At 49.0% G+C, this 21,534-nt stretch overlaps 1 protein-coding gene across 2 annotated transcripts; it reads right to left on the reverse strand.

Annotated features, from left to right (window-relative positions):
- Positions 1–865: 865 nt before the first annotated feature.
- On the reverse strand, positions 866–20,966 carry Zbtb2 (zinc finger and BTB domain containing 2). 2 transcript variants are annotated; one of them, XM_021174608.2, is made up of 3 exons: positions 20,665–20,966; positions 8,313–8,497; positions 866–3,646 (listed from the first exon to the last, which is right to left on the reverse strand). In XM_021174608.2, the coding sequence occupies exons 2-3, from the start codon at positions 8,483–8,485 to the stop codon at positions 2,275–2,277; spliced, it is 1,545 nt and encodes a 514-aa protein (XP_021030267.1). In that variant the 5' UTR covers positions 8,486–8,497; positions 20,665–20,966; the 3' UTR covers positions 866–2,274. The 2 variants fall into 2 exon arrangements, with proteins under 2 accessions (XP_021030267.1, XP_021030266.1); XM_021174607.2 differs by lacking the exon at positions 20,665–20,966 and adding an exon at positions 20,172–20,407.
- Positions 20,967–21,534: the final 568 nt, after the last annotated feature.

Consider the following 21,534-nt stretch of genomic DNA (forward strand, 5'->3'; position numbering starts at 1 on the left):
CTGCTCATTCGTTATGCCACGCCCACTGCTGGACCCTGTCGCTTTGCTGCTTGGAGGCACACACGTGTTCGTCCTGCTACCGGACCCCGAGTTACTTGGCGGGAAATCAGGTTCCCTCCCCCTTCCTTTATAACTGAATGTTGAAATTAGTAAAGGGGGGCCTTGAACATGAAATCGTCTTGGCCTCATTCTTTCTCCCGCCCCGTCTAGCTTCCTCTCTTTTCAGCTCGAACTGCCACATCTATCTTTTCTATCTCTTCAGGGGAGGGTAGGCCGAAGTTGGACACCAAGCAATTTAGTTTAGTATAACCTATGTGACAAGGAACATGGAGGAGCCAGGCACTGGGAGGTAAATAAAAGGGTGTAAATAATACACAACACAGTTTTAACTCCCCATACTTCCTTAAATGTGTATTTACATAAACATTTGAATATAAAAAGGATGAAATGGACCCCTTAATGTTTAATTATCTAGGTTCGTATTATGCCTTGTGTTATTGTTGGCAGCACCCCGTGTCTTTGTAAAGACAGTTGCTCTGATGAACTATGTGGTCCTGTGAGTCTGTTCTAATGTCTTGTGGAGTCTGGAGTTCTAGAGTCTCACAACTTCATGACCCAGTGCGATTATAACCCTTTCTCTCTCAAAAGATTATTTATTTAATGTCAGACTGTAGCTGTCTAAAGACACACCAGAAGAAAGCATCATGTGGTTGCTGGGAATTGAACTCAGGACCTCTGGAAGAGCAGTCAGTGCTCTTAACTGCTGAGCCATCTCTCCAGCCCCCAGAATGACTCTTGATAGAGGGCTTCCATATTCCTGTGTTCTTAAGTTAGACAGATAAGCAAGAAAACGATCACATGCCCATTTAATTAAATGTTTATTCAATGAAAGGATGTATAAAAACTTACAAATCTTAGAACTCAACTATACATATAAGAGGATGGTGGGATATTCAGTTTCTAACATACACGTAGGGTANAGCTATGCACTACCCTCACCCTGCCCCTTAGTCCTCACTTCTGGCTCCGTTGCNTCCTGGGAGACCACTTTCTTATTGGCCCAAGGGAAGATTAATGGACAGCTTTTCATGCTGTTAGGCCACTGGGGAAAATTTCAGGTGTTAACAAAAACTGGAGGATATACAACAAAATCAATTGTGGTTTTTTTTCCTCCAAAAAGATTTTGTGTCCTGATTTGTTATTTTTGATGCTTTAGTAGATGTCACCAGTGAACTATGGGCATTGCATTTTTTTTATTTTTTATTTTTTGGACAAGGTCTTGGCCCAGGCTGGCCTCAAACTCCTAATCCTCCTGCTCCCATCCCAACTGGCGCCCAGGCAGCATCAACTTTAACCCTCATTAAAGTTATACTTTCGGCTCACAACTTGCATTGTGTGGTGCGTCACTGCAGGGCACACAACTGATTTACAGGCAGTTGGCTAGCTGGCTCACACACAAGCTCACCATTGGCCATTGCTGTTCAGAAAGACATTTACAGGATCACGTTTTCAAATCTCATTTTAAAACAAGTGTGTCAGGAACCGAAACACAGCATCTTCTTGTTCATCTTGGAAAGAGGCCAGCCATGGGGTAAGGCATGCGCACCAATCCCTTTGCCTGTAGCAAGTATCCATATGCGTTTGCTCACATACAAATTCATAGCCCATCAGGTTTTATCCAAAAATGAAGATTGCCATCACATTATTACTCTTTTGCATGTGTTAAAGCAGTTCTCTTAACTAGTGATTTTCCTTAGCTGGACATAATCTCAAAGGATAGATACATTCTGAAATCAGACACCTAGAGGACAAATATGAAAAACATTCTCTCGGGTTTAAAGTTTCCCCACACCTTCTAGATTTGCATAGCAGTGCCCAGCTTTATCTCTAAGAAGCATGCTGTATTTTCTGACTTTGTTTCTTTGAGAAGGAAGACTTATTACCCAGGGACAGTCATAATTTTAGCTTACCAAATTATATTCTAGTTGTTTTATTATATACTCTTAATTAATTCCAAGTAGGTTTTTAAAATAATCTAAAACTTCTCAAAACCTATTTCTTTATAAGTACTACTGACCATTATCCTTCCAATATCCCCTGAATTAAAGTAAATATAGTCCAGGATTATAATGCACAAAGCCTTACAGAGATGGGGCTGGGAGAAGGGGGCGGGAAAGAGCTGGGGCCCATTTGTATCATGCCATGGAGAAACTGTCCCGAATAGAGGAGAAGATTCTTTGTAAAAATGACAGTTTTTAAAAACACAAGTAACATTCAGTCTAGTAACACAGTTTCCTGTTCCTTTTTAATGGACGCTAACACGGGGTGGTCAGGTTCAGTTACTTCTGAGTCCCCACTGCCAAGCAGGACTGACCGTCCCTCGTCCAGGGCGAACACGTCTGAGTTCTGGTTCTGGCAGGAGTGTTTGACCACCTCATTGGGTGTGGAGAACGTCTTGTCACACAGGTTGCACTTGTAGGGCTTGTTGGCCTGCACCAGCATATTGTCCATCTGGCTGCCTTCCTCGAACGTGCAGAGCTCCAGTGTCTGCTTGTCCACCATGGTATAGGTGTCAATGCTCTGGTTGAGGCACACGTGGCGTGCGGCCTGGTTGGCCCTACAGAAGCTCTTGTCACAGGTGCTGCACTTGAAGGGTTTGCCCGTGTGAATGTACATGTGCTCACGCCAGTGGCTTTTCTGGATGAACTTGCGGCCGCAGATCGTACACTCATACTTGCGCCTCTTCACTTCCCTCTCTTGGTCTGCCTGCTCCAGGTTGTCGATGTCTGCAATGTCTGAGGGCGGTGGTGTCTCCGACTGTTGCTGCCCATCGATGATGGGGGAGTCGGAGATGTGCTGCAGCTCGCTGTCGCTGATCATCCCCGCCTCCGGTACTTCCAGAGCATCCTTGCCCAGGTCGGCCGCATTGCTGCAGAGCGACAGGGGCCCACGGCCTTCCCCTGGTGGGCCCGCAGTGAAGGGCACCCCGGTGTGGATCTGCAGGTGCTCCCGCAGGCTGCTGCGCAGCGTGAAGCGACGGCCGCACAGGTGGCAGGCGTAGTACTTGGGGAAGCTTCCATTCCTCTTCATGATGCTTGGCTTCACGTGGGCGATCGTGAGGGATGATGGCTGCTCGTCAGAGGAAGAGGCCTCTAGGTTGGTCTCCTCCCCAGGAGGAGGGGGAGGCACAGGTGTGGAGACAAGTTCAGGTGACAGCGAGGTCTGCAGGGGGTCTGCGGGAGTTATATTTGTCCGATTCACCTGGGCTAGGTTTGAAGTCAGCTGGGACAGCTGCGAGGTCTCTGGTATAGGCTCCTGGTTCATCCTGGATGCCTGTGGCCTAGGCTCCCGCCCAAGTTTCTCAGGCCCTAAATTCATCTTGGTGGCTTGTCTCAGCTGATGGTCTGCAATCTGAATGCCGTACAAGGATGAGGCCAGAGGGAAGACTTGCTCGGGGTGGGAAAAGCTGCCTTGGCTGGCAAGGCTGGCTTCCTGGATGAGGGGGTATGCGTGAAGGAATTTGATCCCTTGCTCCAGCCTCACAGGGTCGATGAGCTGTGGGGCCATCTTCCCGGTGTACATCAGGTGGAGCAGATAGCTGAATATGTCAGGCTGGATGTCAGTGGGCTTCAGGCGGACGCATTCACTGAAAGAAAGTAGAGATCCATGAGGAAACAGCAGCCTCTGACTGAACTGAAGCCTGGAGAACAGCTCAGACCCTCGAAAACAAATGACCACGCTGACTGAGCTTAGTCACAGACCCAGTTCAGAGCTCAGCAGAACAAGTAAGGTAAGGAAAAGAACTACTGTGATTCGAAGCCTTTAAAGCTGTGACACGTGACACGGGACACGGGAGGGGTTGGTAGCACAGCAGTGCAGATGAGCAGGGCCTCTCTGAGTTACGACACCTTCCCACCACCTTGAGGGAGGCCTCGCCAAGCGTCCTGTGTCCTGCCGTGGGCTTTATAGCCTTTCCAGTAACCACCGGTAATGCTTCCTTTACAGGCGGTAGGGCTCACGGTGCACTTTAGGGTTGGAGAGTGGTGGGGCTAGGCCTGCTTAATTCCAAAGCCACACGGAGGTCCCCCAGAGCAGCTGTGGGGCACATGCTGTGCCTGATCAGCCTCCTCTGATAAGCAGTAAAGCACCTGCAGGCATGGTGGCTCAGCCAGCTGTCTACCTTTTAGACTAAGGTCACTTCAGAAGCGGTGTCCCCTATAGGATGCTTCAGAGCTTAGAGTGAAAGAAGAAGTGGGGACCCTCCTCAGACCATCACAACTGAGAACTTCTCACATCTCCAGAGGCCAAGGAGATACATATCTCTGAACAGGAGGAGGCATACAAGATCACCCACGAAGTATATATATTCTAAGCATTTTGGAAACAGTTCCCTTGAATGTCCTTAGAATTTATAATAATTTTCATTATATAACTTCTTGTCATTAAAGTATTTTTGGCAGGTTTAGCAATTATGTTCACTGTTTAAATCAATTATCTCTCACCATGCTAAAATATTAATGGCATACCCCATCTTCTAAATTTAACATTTTATTTTACTAAAATAAAAATAGATGAGCTAGGCATGATATATAATCTCAGCACTCAGAGGGATGAGGCAGGAGGATTGTCTGAACTTCAAGGCCAGCCTAGCTACAGTGCAAGACAAAGGAAAAGAAAAAAGAAAAACAGAGAAAAGGCTAACGTGATGTTAAGATCGACTTCTAGGCTTCTGGTGGGATAGCTCTATCACTCGATGGGCAGCACAGTGTGTATTCTGTGAAGACTTAAGACTCCACACACTTAACTACAAAATGTCAGAGTCAAGCATAAAACCCAGCACCCAGGTATGGGAAATGCAAGCCTAATGCGGTTTCTTAAAATAAAAAAAAAGACAAAGATTGTTAGTTCCTATCTTTACTTCGTCTTTTCTCTCTCACGCTGACTGACACAAGGTTTCCAGGTATGGATCTGGCTGGCCTGGAACTCACAGAGACCCACCTCCTGCTTCCCAGCACTGGAACTAAAGATTCGAGGTGCCACTGGCATCATCAGGCAGAGGCCCAGGAACTCAGAGACCAAGGCCAGAGATGCGCATTTCTTCAGGAGACAGATGTGGTCCTCAAGGGAAGGGAAGTCCAGCCGGGGCTCCCTTCCAGCGTTCCCGGTCCTGCCCAGCTGAGCCCCTGTATCCCCGTCCTACCCAGCTGAGCCCCTTTCTGCAGGCTTTGCAGTTGCTCACTGTGGTCAGATGGCCCAGTCTGTTGATTGCCTGGAAGTCGTTACTGACAGTAAGCCTCTACAACTTAAACAAGTGTTTATAGTTCCTGATGATGCAAGGACAGACCTGGGAAGCCATCACTACATACACCGCAGTAAGAGCTGAGCTCCTGGGCTTGGCAACACTGGCAGAATACTATGGGCAGGAAGCTGGGAGTCTCCAGGGTAGCCCAGCCAGCACATGTGCACACACATATATGTAGTTTCTTCTGTACTGTTTCAGCTACTGGAATCCTGGGCTCCTTTTCCTGGGGGACTGGTTGGACTGTTCTTTCTTCCTATCCACTCAACATGATGGGGCCTGACTGTCACTTTTCCTCTACAACACACACAAGTAGTCCCACCTAAGCTTCGAGGCGCACACATCTGCCAGGTGGGAGAAGGGCAAAGGGAGTGCTAGCACAACACAAACAGTAATCCCACTGTCAGGAATTCTAGTTTTAAAGTGGGAGACAGGGTCTCAATATGAACACGAGGCCAGTCTTGAACTCACAGTGACCCACCTGCCACTGCCCTTGGATCTCTAGATTAAAGAAAGGCACAGGCCACCACACTCGGCAGTAAATTTGAATTTTCAGCGTTTATTCTACAGAGAAAAGATAGAGACACCTAGTGGTGACTGAAGGACAGCACCTTTCCATCTTTGCCTAGAGATAGATCAGGCGGGCGCCTCTGCCAGGAGGCTGGAAGAGCTGCTTAAAAGCATGCTGCTCAGCCGGGCGTGGTGGTGCACGCCTTTAATCCCAGCACTCGGGAGGCAGAGGCAGGCGGATTTCTGAGTTTGAGGCCAGCCTGGTCTACAGAGTGAGTTCCAGGNGGCAGAGGCAGGCGGATTTCTGAGTTTGAGGCCAGCCTGGTCTACAGAGTGAGTTCCAGGACAGCCAGGACTACACAGAGAAACCCTGTCTCGAATAAATAAAAAAAAAAAAAAAAAAAAAAACCAACCAAACAAAAAAACCCCAACCCATTACATTGTCTTTTACATTTCCAAATTAAAGGCATTTCTTTTTCAACATCAATTAGTTTACTGGGTTGAGATTAGATGCAGCATATAACATTTTTGGTGAATATAATTATGAATTTCTTTTGAGATAGGGTCTTCGCTAGTCTGGACCTGACAATTTTCCTGCCTCAGCCTCCCATGTCCCCTCCCACATGTCATGTGACCTCTCAAGGACTCATTCCCAGTGCTCTGGGACAGTGTGTTGATGGATGTTTACCATTTGATGCCTCAGCCATCCTCAGTGGTGGTGTAGTAGATCTGTAAACCTCTCTGCTTTGCCACTGTAAGCAGGAAGGGGCAAGTCTACAGATGGCGATTTTCAAGAGAGCGGAGGGGGAGTGCACAGAGAGCAATTTAGGTGAACGCAGAGCTCCTGAGGAGGCACGACAGTCATCCTTGAGGATTTTGTCCACTTGACTAGGATGAGGGCAAGGACAGAGAAAGTCAGGGGTGGACCGTGGATAGTGCGCCACTGTGGGAAGTTATGGACAAAGGCTCACCTCATTCCAAGTACTCTTTAGGGATACTAACCCGACAGTGATGTGGGCAATGGATGCTTACAAATGGGAGTGAGCAAGCAACGACAGGGCACCGGGACATGTGTTGAAGAGCTATGGCCTAGGATCGGTGAGATAGGATCTGAAATAGATCTGAAGCCTGGGTTACTCGAAGATGAAAATGGGCAAGCCAAGAGTCTTTTTGGAGAGAGCCTTTTAGTTCAGTTTTATTCATGCACAATGAGAAAAACAGAGTGAGGGCACTCAGGTCTAAATGACCATCAGGCAGCCAGGGCGGGCTCCTGTAGCTAGGAAGATGGAGGCTAGACCTGAGACTAACAAGCTTCTACCAGCCAAGGAAAGGGAGAAGATGACCTGGCCACCACAGACAATGTGCAAAGACAGCAGGGGCTCAGGAGGCCCCAGGCCGGTGCCCCCAGACCCCAGAAAGAACAAAGGACATTAGGTCACAGTGAGGGCTGAGGAGAACAGGAGCATGGCCTGCCTGCCTGCCTGCAGGAGGGCAGTGTTCTGGTGGAGAGGAGTCCTTTGGAACTTGACTGCAGTGGAAGAGAGGAAACCAAAGCGCAGTGGACAGGAAGAGTGTGGGATGAGCAGAGCTGTTAGAGGCACAGATGCCCTTTAAAGAAGGTTCAAGGAGAACAGAGAGTCAGCCAGTATTCCCTGCTGGTCAGGTCAAGGGCAGTCTTCCGCCCAAACTGGGCAGGCAGTGGGGGTGGGGTGAGGGATGAGGCTGGTGAAGAGCAGAGTAAGATGGAGAGGTGGAAGGAAGGGGATAAGGGAGAGGGGAGATTTATTTTCCTCATGTACCTAGAGATTCTTTTCCCTAAAATAGTTAGGAGAAATAAAAACAAAACAAAAACAACCAAAAAAAAACCCAGCAAAGACAGAAATTCTGCATTAGAAAAGAGGGAACAGGGGCTGGAGACATGGCTCAGTGGTTAAGAGTGCTGACTACTCTTCTGAAGGTCGTGAGTTCAAATCCCAGCAACCACATGATGGCTCACAACCATCCATGATGAGATGTGATGCCCTCTTCTGGAGTGTCTGAAGACAGCTACAGTGCATTTACATATAATAAATAAATAAATCTTAAAAAAAAAGGAAAGGAAAGGAAAGAAAAGAAAAGAGGGAACAGGAAGTTTGTACTTTTCAGCTCCTCATTTGAAACTAAGTAAAGGGGAACCAGGAGATTGGGCCTGAAAGAGCAGGAGGGCTCACTGACAGGGTTCACTGAGATCTCCTGGCCAATCATGGGTGAGACTCAGGAAGGCAGTTTGGAGGGCAAGGGGCTTCGTGGGGCCAGGTTAAGGTAGGTGGTTCTCAAGTGCTAATGAAAGTATTAGTAACCAAGAAAGGCAGGGGACAGTGGGGTAACAAGGGCGTGGGGGGGGGGGTGCCTACATCCTGGAGAGGCAGAGAGACCCACGGTCTGAATGAAGCAGACAGTGGGAAGAGGGGCCCAGCATCAGGAGGTCGACAGCCCTTAGATTATTATCAAGCACTTTAGTTACCTGGTCTGATGGACAAACAACATCTTAAAGTAATTGGAGAATGAAGCGAGAACTGATTTGTGTGCCTTGAAGTACACATCGCCGATTGCAACCGTGCAGTCACACAGGAAACCAAACTCTCGCTGAGCGTTTAACTGCTGCAGTAGAATAAGTCCATGGTTGGTCAAATCCATTTTTAAAAAAATCTGCAAAGTAAACAATTTTATTTTTAAGAAAGGTGTTCCACAAATAAGAATGTGTCTCTAATGTTACAGTAATGTTCACAGCTAACATGTCGGGCCCCGTTAAACATGATGAACATACATCAATTCATTTCATTAGCTCAACAGTCCCTGGAACAGGACCCGCTACTGTCAGGCGATGTCATCTTGGGCAAGTCAGGAGGAGGAACCTGCTGAGGCTGGAAATAAACCCAGGCAGAACACCACCAAGTTTCAGTTCTTAAAGGATCCCCAAGGCAAACACTAATGATTCTCTCTCTCTCTTTTTTCTTTTTTTTTCCTGTGTAGCCCTGGCTGTCCTTGGAAAGGAAAGCCACCTGCCTCTGCCTCCCAAGAGCTGGGATTAAAGGCCTGCACCACCACTGCCGGCTAACACTAATGATTCTGCCCAGTCTTTCACCAAGACTCCTCCTCTACTACAGGAGCCCCACAAAGCCTTGCATATCCATTAGCAATGGAGCTGCCTTCCTTTTGTGGAAGAGGAAATGGATTTTGAGACTTGTAAGTAAGCTGCCCCAGGCCTCCTGGGAAGGCAAAGGAGTTCAAATTTAAATTTGAATGCTTCTACTTCAGATTCTCCTCTTTACAGCAGTCAGTCACCCTACCAAAGTCCTGAGGACTGCAGTGTTTACTGTGAGTGGCAGGCTCAGGGATCCATCCCTCCCTCACACACCAGGAGAGCCCACGGCAGGGGTGAGCATCCATCTCCCCAAGAGGCAGAGCAAGGCTTAGAGTGCGTGGTCCTCACCAGCAGCACCTAGAGTGCCAGGTAGAAAGCAAGACAGAAATCAAAGTCTATAGCCAGAAAGAGAAGAAGCAAGCCTGCAATGTACAGAGCCCAAGGAATCTATACAAAAGTCTCCATAACTAATACATTCATCTGGTAAGGTGTAAAATGCATCAAAAACCAAAGCTCCCAAACCTAATGGTGAGTCCATATACTAGCATTGAACATGGAAATGAGAAACACCACCACCACAATCCAAATAATGGAGTACACGGGTAAACTACCAGTTGCTGGATAGGAGTTCTGTGTGAAAAATACAAAGTGCTAAATCTCAAATCTTCTGTAAGACTTCTTTCTGTAGACAGACAAGATTGTTGGAAAAGATGTGGAGAGGCTAACAGAGGAAGTACAGTGCCTTCAGATAAGAACCAACAGGTGGGAAAATCAGGCCTCTTCCCTCAACCCAAGATGTGGCAGCAGCAGAACTCCAGGAAGAGACCCTGAGATGGGGCTGGCCCACAGGAGGATGCAGGATGGATCCTTTGACAAGGGCTGCATACTTAACTCTCATACACAGTGCTGGACCAGCTGAACCTCCGAAGGCAAGAAAGAGCCTTGAATAAGTCTCACACTTTCACACAAACACACTAAAAATGATTCCTGGCCTTAAGCATAAGGCACACAACAAAAGGATTTTAGAAAAAAAAAAAAAAAAAAAACAAACAAACCTTAGGGATCTACAGAAGGGGGAAGAGGTACAATTACAAGTGTCTCTGGGAAGTGTTCTGCTAAGGATGGACAGATAGCTAAGGACTAGGAGAAAACATCTGGAACTTTGCAACTCCTCAGAGGGTCAGTGCTCGGAAAGTAAGGAAAAAACTCTGAAACTCAATACACAAAAACAAACTGGGAAGTAAGCATGATGGATGGGCCTAAAGTGGTCACCAAAGGGGAAGGAGGGGTAAGAGGCTACAGTGCTCAGGGCATGCTGTTGAGGACACAGAGGAACTGGCTCTCCCTGTTGCTGGGATTGTGGGATGTCACACAGCCTGGGGACTAAATACAGCTCAGTGGCTATTCTGATATATGTATTCCAAGAAATGAAATGTACTTCTATACAAAACTGACGGCTGTAGTGATTTTACCAGAAACAAGCCAGCTGCGGCATGAACCACTTAAGTCATTGGAAGAGATGAACCATAGCTGGCCTTGGTGGCCAGCACACTGATTCCAGCATTCAGAAGGCTGAGGACTGGGGCTGTGAGGCCAGCCTGGGCTACACTGAGACACTGTTTCCAGAACAAAACAAAACCAAAACGAATCAGCTATTGCAGACAAATGATACAAGAGTGAATTATGCTCACCAAAAACCGACTAAGCACAAAACTCACTGATGCGTTCTTTGATAGAATAGCCAGGGAATTCAGAGAAATGGAGAACAGACTTGCATTAGTGAGGGGGAAGCAGGTAGGTATTGCTACAAAGGGAACAAGGACACCTGTGGTAACAGAGACGTCCACAGATGACAAGTGTCAATGTCACAATGACAAGTATTTGAGTGGGATATGGTACAGCCTGGCCCATACAGTGTCTCCTAACTGAATGTGTAGGACATGAAAAACTGCCAAGAGCAGAGTGTTTCTCAACGCAGCAGCCAATTGTGTGACATTAGCCATGTGGTAGATCTGAAGTGTCGCATGCCAGCGCTTCACCGCAACCCTGCTTGGGATGTATTGCAGGAGTGCTTCCTGTAGCAAAGGTAATGCCCAAAGCGCCTCAGCTCAGGTGTGTGGCCACTTCAAGTTATAAGCTGCAGCGTCTGCTTCTTATAGAAATGTGCAGTTTAATCCAGACCCGTGATTTAGTGTTTGCGCCATACTGCCTCAGCATCTCAGTAGCAGGTTACTCTCTCTCTAGGTTGTCAGTACACTTCAGAATGCAAGACTGTAAAAACAAAACAAAACAAAAAAACACTCTGCTGTTTGGCTGACTTAAGTTTCATTAAAAAACAAAACAAAAACCCAAACCATAAGTTTACCCTGAGATTATGACATGAGTTCCTATGATTTCTGAAATGGCCCTGGGATTAAAGGAATGCGCTACCACTGCCCAGCCTGACAAAAACTCTTTTTTTTGGGGGGGGGGGGGTTTAAGACAGGGTTTCTCTGTGTAGCTCTGGCTGTCCTGGAACTCAGAAATCCACCTGCCTCTGCCTTCCGAGTGCTGGGATTAAAGGCGTGCGCCACCACCGCCTGGCTTCCCTCAGTCTCTTAAGGATTGGCATTGCTATTTGGTTTAAATTAAGAGATACTATTTTTTAAAAATAATTTTAAGTATGTATACTTGTTATAAAAGATTGAAATAGTATGTAACAGTAAAATTGTATGGACATACAAATATACAAGCTGCCCCCCTGCATATATACTATATATATTAGCACACTCCCCCACCTCAGTTCTGGGGAGAAAGTTAGGACTCTGCACATGTTAGTAAGTGAGCATGCTCCAACTAAGCCACACCACCCAAGAGTTACAATACTGCTTTGTTTTTTGTTTTGTTTTTCGAGACAGGCTTCTCTGTATGGCCCTGGCTGTCCTGGAACTCATTTTGTAGACCAGGCTGGCCTCGAACTCAGAAATCCGCCTGCCTCTGCCTCCAGTGCTGGGATTAAAGGTGTGTGCCCCCACGCCCGGCTTTTTTTTTTTTTTTTTTTTACACAGTACTACTTTTTGAGGAATCCTTCCAAAAATTTGCTAATTTTACTTCCTGTGATATGAATATTTAATGACATGATGCATATATTAACTCTATTTCTGTTTACTCTAGTGTCTTCACAAACTTTATCCATTTAATTCCTGTAAAAAATTGTAGACCAAGTTGGCCTTGAACTGACAGAGCTCTCCTGCCGTGTGCCTCTGCTTCTCAAGAGTTGAGTTTAAAGGTATGAGCCCCCATGCCTTCTATTTTCTTCTGATCTTATTTAGTGTGTATATGTATGTGTGTGTGTGCGCGCACACAACACAGCACTGTGTGCAGGGAACAGGACAACTTTGGAGAGTAAGTTCTTTCCATGTGGGGGATTCAACTCAGGTCACCTGCCTTGGTAGCAAGTGCCTTTGCCCACTGAGCCATCTTGTGCCCCTTAGGTCACACACAGCATTAGGAAGGTTGAGAACTGCACCACTAGATAGGAAGAGATCTTTCTTTCTTTCTTTTTTTTTTTTTTTTGGTTTTTTTGAGACAGGGTTTCTCTGTGTAGCCCCGGTTGTCCTGGAACTCACTCTGTAGACCAGGCTGGCCTTGAACTCAGAAATTCGGCTGCCTCTGCCTCCCAACCACCCAAGTGCTGGGATTAAAGGTGTGCGCCATCATGACCCGCTACATAATTTTATAGTTTGATTTATTTCTCAGACAGGTTCTTATGTAGCCCACACAGCTCTTGAAGCTGTGATTTTTCTTATCTGGGCGTGAGACTGGCACTCGCTACACAAGATATAAGACAGTCGGCTTGGTGATCTTTACAAAGTGTCTAGCGTATTCTAAAATCCAAGCATCATCAGAGATTCTATCACAAACCTGTCACCCTCACATCTGGGATGCTGAATCAGCAGTGTTTGGTAATCAAGGACCAATCAGACAGAACCATCTGTTTTCAGCTAAGGACGCTGCTCAGGGAGACAAGATGGTCATTCAGAAATTTCTGGACGAGTGGCTGAGGAATGGAAGAGCCTTCATTTCCCTAGGTATTTGGTGCTGGTGTCATTACGGACTCTTGAGGGAACACAGGGCTGCCTGCCATGGCCTTATTCTACAAGCTCCACACAGGGCCCGCCTCATTTCTGGTCACCAAGGTGAGGTGGGCCTGTGGATGTAGAGCCTGGGACCTTTCCTTGCTAACGCTGCTTTCACAGCAGTCTACTGAAGTGTGCACTCAATCCACACTGGTGTGCACTCAAACTCGTGTGCTCATACAGTGGGCCCTGACTCAAGCTCTGCTGGTTCTGAGCCCTCCTGATGCTCGCTGAGAGCAGAGTCTATCACTGCTAGGTGCCTAAGAGGTTGTCCAGCATGGTGTTTACCATCTGCTAAACTAAAACTACTAACTGGGTGTTAAGGGAAGAGGGTTCAGCTCCAGCCATGGTTCCTTCTGCTCTGACCTAGCCTGGCAAATTAGGAGAAAAGTATAGCATATAGCATATATATATATATATATATATATTCCCATCACATTTAATGTGTGCTATAGGTTGGAAACTCTTCTCAATTTAAAAATGTCTGGTGATGTTTCCCTACATGTTAAGTTGTTGCCAATGCTTTAGAGTTTCCTAAGAGCCCAGAGGAATGGTAGGCAGAGAGGCAAGATGCAAGTGGGTAAGGTTGCAGACTGAGGTGGAGGACCTCAGCTCTAATCTTTACAGCAATGAGAAGGGGTCACAGTGGGAAAGACCAAGGTGAGGGAGTCCTTCCCAGCTCTGGACAAGAGAGGGTCCCAGCTCTGGACAAGAGAGGGGCTGAGGGTTGGGACAGAAAGAGAGAGAGAGAGAGAGAGAGAGAGAGAGAGAGAGAGAGAGAGGTGGGGGGAGGGCGGAGAACAGAATGGATTAGAAAGACATCTGGTAGATTCCAGTCTGCATCATTGCCTAGGGGGAAGGAGGGTGGAGAAGTCAAATCCCTGGAGGCTTTTTTCTGGAATGGCTGGGTAGGTTTTAGGTGGGAGATAAGGCCAGCCGCGTAGTTTGGTGGGAAAGAACATGTTGCATTTGCAAGACCTCTCCGTTCTCTAGGATGACGCGGACAGGATGCCGAGCTCTGGCCGGCCTGCTCTGGGGCTGGAAGTCTGGTGATTGATGTTTGAAGGTCTTCAGAGAAGTCAGACTACTTGACTCAGGAGCTGGCGCCTTAATTGTCAGCTTGCCGTCACGGGATTGTATGGAGTGGTCCAGAGGGGCGTGGCGTAAGTCAGGGCGCAAGATTGTTGCCTTCTGTGTAGTGGTGTTTGGTCTGTGTGCAGCCCTGCCTCGCTCTACAGGACATTTCTAGAAGATTTTACCAATGCTTGTCACAAAGCCAGCGATGAGCTTGTACATTTAGACCTATACAGAGAATCCTCAAGCAGCCTTGGGTTAGCACTCAGTTGGCAGAGTTCTTGCCTAGAATGTACAAAGCTTTGGGTTTGACCCCCCAATAAAAACCTGTGTGGGTAGTACATGCCTGTAACTCCAGCACCGGGGAAGTAACAGAGGCCTTGTCATTCTCCAACCCAGGTCAAGGCCCTGCTTTGATAATGGAGACTTTCTCCACAACAAAAAATAAAATCCCCACCCACTTAACACAACAAAATAGAACTTAAAAAAGAAGAAAGAAAAGCTGTTTATGAAAAGTCACACGAGGCTGCTGAGCGGTGTCTTAAGAGCACTGCAGCACTTGCAGAGGAACTGGGTACGGGTCTCACGGCAGCTCAAAGCCATTTGTAACTACAGTTCCTGGGGGATCTAATACCTCTTTCTGGGCTTTGCAGGCACTGCTGTACTTGTACACACGAAGTTATGTACGTGCACAACATGGTAAAAAAAAAAAAGGTAACGTGTCTTTCCTAAATTAGAATAGTGACTGGTAAGGAACTGGAGACAAAGAGCATCTCTTTTCTTCCTTCCTTTCTTTCCAGACAGGGTCTCTATGGAGTGCTTGCTGGTCCCAAATGAATTCACTGTGTTGACCAGGTAGCTCTCAAACTCAGAGATCTACTGTCTCCACCTCCTTCTCGGTGGGTGCTGGGATGAAAGGTGTGCACATCACATTTGGTGGAGAGAGCATTTCTCTCTCTCTCTCTCTCTCTCTCTCTCTCTTTTCCCAAGACAGGGTTTCTCTGTGTAGCCCTGGCTGTACTGGAACTCACTCTGTAAACCAGGCTGGCCTAGAACTCAAAAATCTGCCTGCCTCTGCCTCCCAAGTTATGGGATTAAAGGTGTGCGCCACCATGCCCGTCGAGAGAACATTTCTTAAGAAGGCGTTTATAGAATGTCTCCTTTCTCTACTTTGTATGTGTATAGTGAATCCAGAGATCATGTCAAAAGTAAAACTACAAACATTTTCCAGAGCCAGTTAAATGGTTGTTTAGAATATTCAATGATTTAGTTTTTATCTTTGCCCTCTCTCCTACTTTGACACACTGAAGACCTAGCTGTCAAGTGCTCTCAGAGTCCCCAGACAACATTGTCTTTGAAGGGACACATGAGCAAGCAGTGTGTATAATTGTGGTCTATTTGCCAACCTAAGCTCCTCCTTCAGTTTGAGTATGGAAACTGAAAAAGGACCAGCAGTGTTTGGGATTAGACGACTCCCTTTCGGCAGATAATAGCTCTCAGGACACACTAAACACGACTTAGACTTCATTTCCAGATCACTGACAGGGTCCCCGATTTTACACTTGATTTTATTTACACCAAGAAGAACGAACGAACCCTCTAATGCATGGGGTACGTCAGGAGCTGAAGAAGCACCATTCCAAATAAGATGGTTTCGGTCACGTCGTTTAGCCCACTTACCAGGATAAAAGCTGTCTTTTCAGTTAGTACTCATAAAAGTTAACGTGGGAGAGTGAGTGGGGCAGTAACTAAACCCGAGCGAGCGATGCTGGTCTCTGGATTTCAATATATTTTGGAAACTGAGGTCAGAGGTAGGAAATACATCTCTTTTCCTTTCCCATCTCCTCTTCCGTAGTACTTACAGAAGGAGAGGTGAGAACAATGCAGCAGCACTTACTGCACTACTGGGACACGCTGCATTTCAGAGAAGTCAAGCTTGAGACACTAGTGACAATTCTAAAAGCTATGCAGTGCTCAACTGAAACAAAACCAACAAAGGATTACACCAGCAGAAGTGACAACACAACCTCCCCTTTGACACCACCTCCAGGTCTCAATTCAGACTCCTGTACTTTAACTGGAATGAGTTTCTAAAGACTAACAGGTTCCATGACATTTTCACAGCTATGTCACCGACCACCTTGTGCTAATAATGTTTGCTCCCTTACCACCTTCATCCGCCTTCCTCCTCCCTCTTTGATGGCTCTTTATCACCTAAATAGCTTGCCTCTTGCTTTAAAATCACATGCCCTGTGTGTGTGCAAAAGCAAGTCAGCCTGCCTGCGTCTCTTTGTGAGTATTTGGAGGTTAGATGACAGTGCAGGCTTCCCCCTCCCCCATTCGTGAGTTCTAGGGTGGGACTCAGGTTACAGACCTGGCAGAATGTACCCTCTACCTGCTAAGCCATGCCCTCATGCCTTTTTTTTTTTTTAATAATTATCTAGTGGTCATTTGGAAAATATCAGCTCAATGAACTATGAAAGTTTCCCAATGCTAACACACTGGAAAAATAAGATCAGCATCAGTAGTGAAATTGTTTCAACCATGGGCTTCACGAGGACTGGAGATACTTACATTTTGGGGATTGAGAAATCAAAATAATCAGCTAGACTGGGTCAGCATACTCACACATTTTAAAATTATTTTGAAATTATTCTACACTTTCCCTGGTGCAGGACCTATAATGTACACACAATTTTAAAGGAACAGGACATAAACATTTTGGGTTTGGTTTGTTTTTTTTGAGTTTTCTTGAAGAGTTACAAGTGCATCCCTCGTGCACTGGTCGAGGGCTTGTGTTTGAATGTAACACCAGCATCGAACTGGGCCTCTGAACCAGGAAAAAATAATTTTGCCTGTCAACCTGGGCTGCTGTTCCTTAGTGAGGGCCCTGTGGCTGATACTTGCTCTTCTGTTCTGTACCCCATAACCCTTGTCTCTCTCTCTCCTTCCTCCCCCATTTCTGTCTCTCTCCTTCCCTCTTTTTCTGGGGTCTCATGTAGACCTCATATTCTCTGTGTTCATGATGGCAGACTTGAAATCCTGACTCTCAAACCTCCAATTTGGGAGTGTTGGGATTTCAGGCATGTGCCTGGCTAGATCCCACATCTTTATGACCATCTTACCACTGAGACTCATGGAGTCTCATTTAGTATCATTCCGAAATCCCCTGATAGGGTCTTAGTGTCCTGTTAGGAGGCCCAAGGAGTGCCATTGGCCACAGGCCAGCGAATCTTCAGTTTCCCTCTCCTACCTCATCCTGCACCATCTACAGGGGAAGGGCATTGGGGGTAGGGATGGAAGACCCGGGGACACTTCAATCAAAGTCTCCACTCTAAAGCTGATGCTAAGCTGTTTTCTTCATTGTCTACCTGTTCTAGGAATTCTCAGGCAGGTGGGGGGCAAGTCAGTAGGTACTTCAAATCATGGGTTGATGGTGCCAGGCGTGGTGGCGCACGCCTTTAATCCCAGCACTTGGGAGGCAGAGGCAGGTGGATTTCTGAGTTCAAGGCCAGCCTGGTCTACAGAGTGAGTTCTAGGACAGCCAGGGCTATACAGAGAAACCCTGTCTCAAAAACTAACAAAACCAAAACCAAACCAAAACAAAACAAAAATCATGGGTTGAAAAGGCACAGCTCCTGAGGGTGTGTTGTGATAAAGAGTTTTGTAGGGTTTTGTTGGTCCCTGTTCAGTTATTGTGAAGAGGCACCATGACCAAGGCAGGCAACTCTCACAAAGGAAAGCATTTAATTGTGGGCTTGCTTACAGTTTCAGGTCTAGTCCATTATCATTAAGGCAGGCAGATGTGGTACTAGAGGAGCAGAGAGTTACATCCTGATCTGCAGGCAGAGACAGCCTGAGCCTGGCATGAACTTTTGAAACCTCAAAGCCCCATCTCTGGTGGCAGATTTACTCCAGCAAGGCCACACCTCTCAGTCCTAATTCTCACAGATAGTGTCACTGCCTGGTGACTAAGCATTCAAATAGACACTCTATCAAGACCATTCTATTCAAGCCGCCACAAAGGTCTTGGGAAATTTAAAATCTGGAAGTCACTGTACAGTTTATATAATTTTACATAAAAAACCTCTACCAGCCCTTGTTCTATGATTAAGACATGTTGGAGTACTTCGGTGGGAGTTTTGCCCCCATTTATAGACACATTCTTACAAGTGAGCAAGGAGGCAGGAACCAGGGGACAAAGGTCTCTAAGGCCCACTAGTGCTTCTTTCTGTCACACTTTCCACCTGTTTTTTAAAAAAATACGATGTTTTCAACAATTGGCCAGTTCCTTGGCTAGGAAAAAACAAACAAACAAACAAACAAAAAACATGGAATCCCAAGTTTACTAAATGAGAAACAATGTCATGCTTAAAAGAATTTACATTCTTAAAAATTATCAAGGTCTCAAATATCCCAAGCAAACTAAAGCTGTTACTATGAATGTCCCCACCCCCAAACTTGATTTTTTTCTGTTTGTAAGAAACCATAATAATGAGAATTAAAATGTCCTAGGGTTTTTTCCTTCTTTGAACAGGGTTTGTAGTCCTGAAACTCATTCTGTAGACAAAGCTGGCCTGGAACTCAGAGATCTGCCTGCCTCTAGGACTAACACACTTGCAAAATGTATTCTAATTTCATGACTCTCAGAATAAAATGTTAGTTGTACAAGTGCCTTGGTCTGGTGGTCAGGGTCTATACAGACAGTGTCAACCACGAAGGACACACAGACCATTTAGACACATTGAGTCCATCTCTTCCGCTAGCCCCAAATCCATTCTCTCTCTCTCTCTCTCTTTTTTTTTTTTTTTTTTTTTTTTTTTGGTTTGTTTTTTTGAGACAGGGTTTCTCTGTGTAGCCCTGGCTGTCCTGGAACTCACTTTGTACACCAGGCTGGCTTCGAACTCAGAAATTCGCCTGCCTCTGCCTCCCAGCCTCCCGAGTGCTGGGATCAAAGGCGTGCGCCATCACACCCGGCAAATCCATTCTCTTTATGCCATATTTTATTAAAACAATACACCCTGAAGATGAATAGAATCTAGGCGCTCGTGCTAAGTAGGCCAAAGGTATTGTATGATGATGGTGGGAAAGAACAATTACTGACTGGGAGAGAGGAGACTCCCCGAGGTGTAATCAAGTTGTTCGAGAAGTTGGGTGGGAAGTTCTCGCAGCAAATAGCCTGTCAGGCACAAGATTTTTTCCTCTTCCTGCTCGGCTACGCGATCTCGTTTGCAGAAGAGTCTTTATAACCCACTACCAGCTAAAAGCAACAGAAAGCTTGCACCCTACACAGCTTCTAATTGTGCATGCAGTCTGATCTGCGAACGAACGGTCTGGGAGCTTGTGCTTAACGCCCGCAGCAGGCCAAATCCCTAACTCCCCGGCTCAGACTCCCCCAGCCTGGCCCAGCAGGCAGAGGAGGGCGCGGCCGCTCCGATTGCAGCCCTAGGCGGCGAAGACCCGCCCAGGAGGCCTTGACCCCGCCCCGCAAGGGAGGGGGCGGAGCGGGAGGACCGGCGTCCGGGTCCCGCCCCAGGGGCCCAGGGGAGGGGGAGCAACGCGCTCGGGTCGCGCCGCTCGCTCGCTCCTCCCTTAGGCTCCGCGCGCTCGCGCCCGCGCGCCCGCGCCCCGAGTCCCGCGGCGCCCAACACAATGCCGACGCCTACGCCTCGCGCGCGCACCGCCCCGGCCGGCGCCACGGCCCCGGCGCCAGGGGCGTGGTGGAGGGGCGGGAGGGGGGAGGGGAGGGGAGGGGAGCAGCGCGCGCGAGAGCCGCAGACAGCGCGAGACCCGAGGCCGGAAGCGCGCGTGCGCGCCCCCGCCCGCGAGCGGGAGGCGGAGCCGTAGCAGTAGCGACAGCAGCTGTAGGAGCCGCTGCAGCTGGGAGACGCGCCAGAGAGGCCGGGCCTGCTCCGGTCCGACCGGATCCCTCCCCTCCCCCTCCCTGCTGCCTCCCCTCCCCCAAACCCACTTCCGCAGCTCGCGGCCTGGCCGCCGAGGCGGCGAAGACAACAACCCCGGCGGGAGGCGACGGCCGAGTACGCACCTGATGGGCCCACCTGGCGGGGCTCCGGCGCGGGACCGCTCACCGGCAGCCGCCCGCTCCGGACGCCCTTGGCCGCGGCGGGCAGCAGACACCGGCGACTAGGACCGGAACGCGGAGCGCCCCCTCCCCTTGCGCCCGCCCTCTCGGCTTCCGTCCCCTCCCCCTCCTGCGAAGCCCCGGATGGAGCGGCCGCGACTCGCCGCCGCCCGGCTGCCGGGATGGTTTTGTCAGGCGGCTAGGGCCCCGGCGCCAGGCGTCGTCGCCGCCCCCGCCCCGTGGGGGCCGCCCCCGCCCCGGCGCCCCGCGCGCTCGGGCCCGCCGCCTGCCTTCGCCGGGAGCCCCGGGACCGGGAGTCATTCGTCGCCTTTGTTGCCACGGCCGCTGCCGGAACCGTTTGCGAGCTCCGGCGGCTCCCGCCCCTCCCTGCTGCTTCCCGGAGCCCGGGCCGGGGGCGGCACGTGGGCCCCGGGACGCGGTGGCGGTGCGCGCTTACCTGTCGCCGGTGCGGGCGGCCGCGGCGGGGCGTGAGGGGGGAGGCAGAGCCGGGCGGCCTGGCCTAACTGTCCCCGCCGCCGCCTCTGCCCCGCGTTGCTGCTGCTGCTGCTGCTTGCTGCTGCCGCCGCGGTCGGTGTCTCCGGCGCGGCGGCGGGCGGCGGCGGCGGGGCTTTTCCTGTCCGGTTACGTTAAGGTCACATGACCGAGAGAGCGGAGCGACTAGTGCAAAGCGGCTGAGAGCGGCTCCCGCCGGGGGGGAGAGGCGGCGAGAGAGCAGTGGCGGCAAGAGCCCCTCCGCCCCCCCAGCCGCTCCCCTCCCCCCTGCCCGCCCGCCTCCGCCTCCTGCTGCTCTGCCGCCGTCGCCGTCGCCGCTGCTGCCGCCGCCTGCAGCTCGGCGCTGCGGCTCCCACCCAGCCTGGGCTCGCGGCCCCAGCCAAAGTTCTGCAAGCCATGTGCAGCTGAGGCGAGGAAACTTCTCCTCGGCGGCCGGGCCCGGAGGCTGGCGGCCCGGCCCCCTTGTTTACAGAGTGTTTAGGGAGGACCAGTCCTGCCGCTGCAGACGGTCTTTTCAGGGGTGCAGAGGGAGACGCATGCCCGTTCTCCTGTCAAGAGATGCTTGGCATCTCTTGGCTCTCTCTCTCTGCCTTTGTCCTCGGACTGCTCCGGGTTAGCTTTTCGTCCAAAGATACGGAGTTGGGCGGTTGTTGATCACCGATGGCGTTGCCATCGGTGCTGGCTGAAAGTCATACAGAAGTAGCCGTCGCTGCATGTCTTGTGTTGCGAGATCGAGGTGCTTGCTGCGTTGCATAGGCGACTTGTAGGCTAAGATGTTTCCGTTAGGATTGAGTGGGATACTTCCCTGCTGTTA

This window comes from Mus caroli, chromosome 10, assembly GCF_900094665.2.
Source record: "Mus caroli chromosome 10, CAROLI_EIJ_v1.1, whole genome shotgun sequence".
NCBI classification, from domain to species: Eukaryota; Metazoa; Chordata; class Mammalia; order Rodentia; family Muridae; genus Mus; species Mus caroli.